The 7,803-nt window shown below is 38.6% G+C and overlaps 2 protein-coding genes across 2 annotated transcripts in view; one reads left to right on the forward strand and one right to left on the reverse strand.

Moving 5' to 3' along the window:
* Window positions 1-2,470, forward strand: part of LOC102307629 (olfactomedin-like) — a 4,038-nt gene extending 1,568 nt beyond the window's left edge. The window contains exon 5 of the mRNA XM_005948975.3: window positions 630-2,470. Coding sequence (XP_005949037.1) covers window positions 630-1,477 — 848 coding nt within the window. The 3' untranslated portion in view covers window positions 1,478-2,470. The remainder of the gene's footprint in view (window positions 1-629) is intronic.
* Window positions 2,471-2,836: 366 nt separating this feature from the next.
* On the reverse strand, window positions 2,837-5,797 carry LOC102307305 (olfactomedin-4). The gene is made up of 7 exons (XM_005948974.3): window positions 5,663-5,797; window positions 5,417-5,539; window positions 5,130-5,348; window positions 4,880-5,033; window positions 4,534-4,761; window positions 3,823-3,991; window positions 2,837-3,743 (listed from the first exon to the last, which is right to left on the reverse strand). Exons 1-7 carry the CDS (start codon window positions 5,714-5,716, stop codon window positions 3,308-3,310), a joined length of 1,383 nt encoding a protein of 460 aa, XP_005949036.1. The 5' UTR covers window positions 5,717-5,797; the 3' UTR covers window positions 2,837-3,307.
* Between the last annotated feature and the right edge of the window lie 2,006 nt (window positions 5,798-7,803).

The following is a 7,803-nucleotide window of genomic DNA, read 5'->3' on the forward strand; positions in this document are numbered from 1 at the left end:
GTGTGTGTGTGTGTGTGTGTGTGTGTGTGTGTGTGTGTGTGTGTGTGTGTATGTGTGTGTGTGTGTGCGTGTACATGTTTAGATATCTTTGTGAGGACAGAAAATTAACATGCTGCTATACTTATGCGGACGAAATGCCCGTTCACACGAGTTTGAGGCTCAAAATGTGATTTTAGTGTCAGGGTTACAACAGGGTTAGGGTTAGGCATTAATTTTTGATGGTTAGGTTTAGACTAGGTGGCTGGGGAAAGCATTATGTTAATTAGATGTCCTCACTATGATATGAAAAAACTGTGGGTGTGTGGGATTGTCAGTGAGAGACAATTATCAATTAATTTGTAATAATCAATTATTCCTGAACACAGTATTTCTCAGTGATTGGGGTATTGGACTTTCTTTGTATTTTGATTCTACCTATGCACAAGGAATGGTGGAGAAGACCCAGTACAAAGCCGTGTCACTCAAGAACTACAAGAACTAGCTTTTTTTCCCTGATCCTGTCTGAAAATAATATTTGAGCCAAACAGACACTCTCACAGGATCATAAATAAATGATCCCGATAGGTGACAATGATTGACTGTATCTTATTATCTCCTTCAGAAACCTCCTGATATTTTTGTCTTTCCAGGTCATGACAGGCACTGCCTCAGAGGTCTGATCACCAACATCAGTGACCCTATCACAGCTAAAGTCAGTCCTCATGGTAAGAGCTACATCTCTGGTTCGTGGGGAAAACAAGCCCAGAAAGAGAGCGATGGGCAGAAGAACAGTTACTGGGTTCAACCTCTGCTCAGCAGCCACATCTGGGGCAACACTGTGCGCCTTTACCAAACCTATGAAGACCTCATGGCCTCAACAAACCACAGAGACTTTACCTTTGCTTCATCTTACAGTCATCCCAGCGCCATTGAGGGTCCGAGTGCTGTGCTGTATGGTGAGGCTCTGTTTTATCACTGCTACCGCTCTGCAGACATTTGCCGGTACGACCTGGAGACCAACGAGGTCAAACGGGTGACTCTTCCAGGCACCGGTGTGGGTTTCAACAACAAGTTCCCCTATTGTTACTACGATTGCCGGCTCAATAGTGATGTTGATGTAGAGGCAGATGAAACAGGACTGTGGGCTCTCTATGCCACTATAGGTAACCATGGTAACCTCGTGATCAGCCGCTTAGTTTGGGACAGCGAGGTGAAGAGTCTCAATGTGACACAGACGTGGGAAACGAGGTTGTTCAAGAAGGCAGTGAGTAATGCCTTCATGGTGTGCGGTGTGATGTACGCAACTCGTTACGTTAATGAGTACCGGGAGGAGGTGTTCTACGCCTTCGACACAGCCACAGGCAAAGAAGACAACTCACTAGCAATACCACTGGAGAAGGTAGCTAAAGCAGTGGCTAGTCTGAGCTACAATCCCACCAACAAGCAGATCTACATGTACAACGATGGATACTTGCTGGCCTACCAGGTTTACTTCTGATCTAAAGCTTGTTAAACAGTAAGAAAAAAGCAATGATTTAAAGTTCAGTTTGAGGACTATTTTATGCAAGCAATACAAATATCACAAATATGTCATGTATGCTGTAAAAAATTTAAAAAATCTATCTATCTATCTATCTATCTATCTATCTATCTATCTATCTATCTATCTATCTATCTATCTAGGCCTAGCTTGAGAGTACACGTTAATATTTTAGCTGTTATGGGGCTACAACTCTTTATGCTTCCACTACCATGGGGGCTGCTTTGGACTTTATCTTCCATATCTGCTTCCATTGCTGCACATGGACGTCCCTCTCCTGTCCTGGTTCTGCTGGAGGTTCCTTCCTGTTAAAAAGGAGTTTTTCCTTTCCACTGTCGTCAAATCTTGCTCATTGGAGTGATATGATTGTTGGGTTTTCTCTGTTTTTTTATATTATTATGGGGTTTTTACAATATAAAATGCCTTGAGGGAAGTGTTGTTGTGACTTAGTGCTATATAAATAAAACTGAACTGAATTCAAATTTAGGGTTTTGGTGTTGTAGAAACTATGTAATGTAAATGAGAAAGTAAACACTATTTCAAATTTAGGGTTTTGCATATTAGCAAATATTAACAAAAATCATTGGAACCTTAAAAGAAAATTATTTAAATACAAACTCAGATGAAAACATGACATATTTCATCATGTCACTTATTTAACAAAAAATATAATCAATGTGAAAAATTAAGTGCAGTGTACTCTATGATTCAGTAAATTGTAGAGACACGTGTATAATCTTTTTGAGAAACTTTATCAGTCAGTCAGATTATTATTGACACATTTTGACTCTCTTTTCTTTACAAAAATTGTTCATTCGATTAAGGTTCTCAGGCATTGATTTGTGCACTTGTATTATGAACCATAAATGTGTAACATTTTATCTGATACTTGAAGGAGAAACTTAAATGTTAACCATTGTAAATTTCAGTCATTGTAAATGCACTGTAAAAAATTTAATTAAATTTAAAAAACTTTTTCTACTCAGATTTTATGTTTTTTGTTAATACAGTATGTCAAAATGAAAACATAACTGTAAATTCAGACATGTGAGGTCGTGCTGAAAACAATGATACCAAACAAAAATAGTTTTTAAAGGTGAAATGTAGAGGAAACATCAAAAGTAGTTAAAAATGGCCAATTATACCCTGGACCCCAGAGGGTTAAAAAAATGTTTAACCCTCTGGGGTCCAGGCCCAGTAAGGCAATAGTTACTTTTCAAGTAATTAATTACTTTTAGAATCTTGTAACTCAGTTACTAACTCAGTTACTTTTTGAAGAAGTAACTATAATTAATTACTTAAAGTAACTTGCCCAACACTGCATATTAAAAAAAAAGCTAGTAAATACATTGTACTAACAAGTTGACAATCTGTTTGAATTTAATTTACTTATTTAGATAACTGCTACGCTAATGTCACTGCAAGGATTTCTCCACAAATCTCAAAACAACAATCTTGTGACTTTTATGAGAATATGACATTTGTATGTTTACATAAAAAAAGATATAATAACATAGTTAGACTGACTCTGAACATTAAAACCACTACACTGTAAATTATTGATTTTATTAAATAAAGAGAGTACAAGGCAAAGATGAACCTTTTATTTGCACTGGTTGAATTAGCTTAATGGAGAAATACATTGTTTATGAAATGTGATGCATTAAACATGAAACATCTTGAGGAAAAACGGTGTTGGCTATACCATGTTTTACTCGAGCACCTATTTGAATTTCAGACTTTTATAGAAATCAATCAATTTTGCAGAAATGAAACAGCAACATCAATTTACCCAAACAACACCTTGTAGGAAACCATGTTGGAGTCACAGTAAGCATGCAGCATCTGGTCCACAGGGCTGTAATTTAGGCTTTGAATGTTGGTAGACATTTTGTTCATGAAGATGCCAATGTTGAACTTCTCCTGTCCCGTCACAGTGTTGAATGAGTAAAAGATCTCCTCGACCTCCCTGTTAATGTAACGTGTTGCATAGAGAACGCCACACGCCATGAAGGTGTTGGTCACTGACTGCTTGTAGACTGAAGTGCGCCAGGTCTTTCCAAGCACTGGTGTTTCACCCTCCTCTAGCTTGGAGAGAACCAAGTTGCCAAAGTCCTGAGTGGTGGTGTAGACCACCCAGACACCAGACTCATCTGTTGCCAGGTCCAGGTCAGTGTATGGGTAGCATTCCTCAAGATGGCAGAAGTTACCTTTTGAGTTGTACCTGGTTAACAGAGGATAGCAGTGAACGTTTCTGTCATAGTTATTCAGCATTTCATGCAGTAATGAGGTCCAAGACAAACCTGGTGCCTTTTGGTAGTTGTAAGGTTGTGACACTTTTAGTGGTGAGATTGAATCGACAAACATAATCTTGGTTGTAACAGTTGTAGTACAAAGCCCCTCCATACAGAACATTATTTGGACCCTGGATAGTGTTGGTAGTTGGGTTTGAGGAGTGGATCTGGACGTTACCTGAAGATGAAAAAGAAGGAATAAACATATGTTAATAGTTTAAAACTATAATTTGCTTCACAAAAATGTATCAGTAATTAAGACAAACTGCAAAACATTGTTCTTAAGAACTATGGCAGGTGAGTATTATTTAGTAAAAACACTCCAGGATAACATGGGCTGGGAACCAATGCAGAACTGTCTATGCACCTGTACCAGCACTGGAACAAGGGCTGCTTGTTGAAAACACGTAATACTGATACTTGGTATCAGTATAACTTGCTACCAAATGTTAAAGCCACTTTTATAAAGGGTTGCATAACTCGATTTTAGGTACAGTTAGGTAGTTACCTAACAAACTCACTGTACACGGTCCTTTCCAAACACCTTCAGTAACCCAAAGTACAGCAAACCTCTAGGGTTAATTGTTTCATCTTTGAAAATTCAAACAATTTAATAAGCTACTTTATTACCAACTTCAGAGTGATCCCAGTAAAAACAGTAAGGGTTTTTTTGCATTATGTGGGAGGGAAAAAAACAACAAGAACAGAGGAGTTCCTTACCTGGGACGCTCACTCCAATGATGAGAGAACTCAGACTGCTGTAAAAACGAACATAGTTGGAGTATCTGTTACTCGAAGTCATCATCACCAGCCAGTACCAGCTCTCTTTGCCTTCCTCTGGTCTGGGATCACGGCCCCAGGCTCCGTAAGCGTGCGAGCCAGGATATTCTCCTGCTGTGTAGACCCTTGGTCCAGTGACATTCAGAAGCCGGCTGCGTTGACAGGTACCTGAGGGGATAAAAATAAAAAGGATTATTAACTGCTCCAATCCCCTAAGAACAGACTCCCACTGCCACCAGAAGAGAAATAAACAAACAAACACATAAAAAAAAAAGAACAAACTCACCCTGTGGGGGCTCGGTGGGTGTGACGGTAGTGTTCATTTTTTTGTTGCACTTGAATAGATCTGCCTTCAGAGCAGAGTTGACTTGTTGTCCCTTTATCACCTGCATGGTGTCGAACTTCTCCAGCTCTTGCATCTCTGCTTTATAGTTCCCCAGCTGAGACAAATTTTGATTGTTTACAAGATCGTAAACAGAGTGAGGGACAAAGATACAGTGATGTCAGTGTTTTGCAGCATGTGGTTGTGAATCTACCTGTTCAGTGGCGTTAGCAGTGAGGATCTGGTGTTGCTGGGTGGTGCTGTTGAGCTTGTCAATCAGCTGCTTGATCTCAGTCATTTCATTCTCTATAACATACAAGCTGAGAACTCCATACAGCTCTCCGTCATCCTCCTTCTCCAGGATCTGCACATCTTTGTTCAGCTGGGAAAGACGACGCTCCAACCCCAGCAGCAGACTCTCCAGCTCCACAGTCTGCAGAGGCAGCAGTGATTAAGCAGGAATGGAGACACACAGCATGAGAGCTTTAAAAGACTAGTTACCTTCTGTGGGGTGATGTTGCTGTTGCAGTCTGATACGTTGGTTTCAACTATCCTGAGTTTTTCATGAGGGAATGCCTTCTCTGAGTTATTCAGCTCGCATGCACACTTTTCTCGTGGAGGAGCCTGAAATTTAAATGTATTTTCAAGTGAAATAAGCAGAACATCACATTTAGTGGTATTTGGTATTTGTCACTTTATTCAAAATGGATATTTACCCATTGAAATGAAGTCTTCAGTATTTCTTACCTGCTGGGTGAATGTGAGCAGAGCACACAGTGGAATAATCACGTACAGCTTCATGGTGAATCAGAGAGCAGAGCTGAACAAAACTCTCTCTAAAGTGTTTGATTGTGGCACTGGGACTGCAGCAGCACCCTCTAATTTGCGAACACTCCCACTATCCTGTGGATGTGAGGAATTGGATGTGGGTGTGTTTGTAGATTATGTATCACTTTGTTTTCTCTATTTTCTGATTTGGATTACAGCAACACAGAGAATTTGCACTCAATCATGGGAAATGACAGTAAAAGCATCTTCAGCTGTACAAAATAAATATCTCACATTTAATAAAGTACCAAATAAGAATTAAAGTACTGAAACCTAAAACTCTGTTAAAAAAAAAACTGGGACACAGACTTCTGTCACTGTTTTTACAATTTTTTAAACTACAAACTCTTTTTAAAAGAAATGTTTTCTCTCTTTTTTTTTATTATTTCAACTCATCAGCACTAGCAGTTGGAGGGCATGCACATTTTATCATATATCAATTTAATCAATAATGTGGATTATCAAAGGCTGTGAAAGTAAAAATTTGGAAACTACCACACAAAAATACACTGTATATGTGATATTATATCCTACATGTGGTAAAGTTTATGCTAAATAATACAATGTCATAATGTTGCCTCTGAATCACTGTTAAACCCATGGTCTATGTTGTGAAGCTGAGAACAGTGACTAATACATCTATTTTAATTTTTTTTTTTTCATGAAATTGATTCAGGAACAGAAAGTGACCCTTTTGCATGAAATGCAAAAAATAGCCACAAAGCAGCCACGATGTGTCCAATTGCACTATTTGAAATTTAATATTTAATTTTGGGCTCTATTATTGATGCAGTGTGTTAGCCACTACCGCATTTTAGTGCACAGTAAGCTCTTTTAACCGTATCACATGTAAATGTACAGTCTAGTGCAGACTTTCTTCTCGTCCCAGACAGGCCCACATACTGGGACAATCCCAGTCCTATTTAGGACACATAAGATCTCTCTTTTAGTGCTTGTGTTTGAACATAAAGCCATTAACACGAAGAAGAGATGGAAACCAGTCCAAAGACATTTCAAACCACCTGCCACAGCAATTCTTAGAGTTTTATTAGAAACAGGTCCAGGCAGAAATTGGGCTACAAGACTACAATACTGATATGTCTACCATGTTACATGATGAAGATCAGGCTCTGGCAGCTTTGCTGGGGTCAGCCAACACAAACAGCTTTGTATTAGCATTTTGTCTGTGCAGATGCTTGACAAGAGCCATACAATAAAGTTGTTTCTTTTCACACAGTTTGCACTTTACTATCATGCTCTTGTTCTCTTGTGCAATAAAAAGAAAAAGTAATGTCCGCATCTTTACTCCTTTGTGGACATCACATTTTGGGTTGTCTAGACCAAAATACTAAATTTTGCTCTACAATGGCCTGATATCCACCTATGAGGACTTGTACTGCCACTGTTCTATCAAAATTTAAAACGAATGTCCGCATGTGGATCAAATTTTTCGTAGAAAGAAAAATCAGGTAAAATATAATTGGTAATTCTTTGCTTTTTCATTGATCAGGTCCAAATCAGCCCAAATAGCAAAGAGAAATTAAAAATGCATGCCATGAAAGATTTCGGGAGGTTAAAGCTGCAGATTTCGCCGCTATGTTATTCCTCTCTGCATACAAACTGAAATTAGCTGATAGCAGGGCAGGTGTGCAAGAAGAAAAAAGCATGTTTTTTTAATTGTTTTTTATCACTATAGGAGTAATGGAAGATGCAGGTTTTGGGAACAGAAAGTAAAAATTCTGCACTGTGCGCGTAAAATAAGCCACAGGGGAAAAAACATATTATGTCTAATTGAACCACTTGGAACAGATTTTTAATTCTGAGGTTTTGTACTTGTGCAATGTGTTAGCTGCTACCACATTTTTGTGCACAGTAAGCTTTTTTTAACTTCACTATGTTAAAATAATACAGTCTTCAGAGCTACTTGTCCTATAGTTGAAAAAATAACTGATATGTTTTCCCAAAAAGTTCAAGCTATTTAATTAGAATAGAATAGAATAGAATAGAATAGAATAGAATAGGGGATCAGGACCGTCCGACCTTCGGTTAGCCATTCCGGG

This window comes from Haplochromis burtoni, unplaced genomic scaffold, assembly GCF_018398535.1.
Source record: "Haplochromis burtoni strain Fernald_Lab_line unplaced genomic scaffold, NCSU_Asbu1 Contig_627, whole genome shotgun sequence".
In the NCBI taxonomy this organism is placed as follows: Eukaryota; Metazoa; Chordata; class Actinopteri; order Cichliformes; family Cichlidae; genus Haplochromis; species Haplochromis burtoni.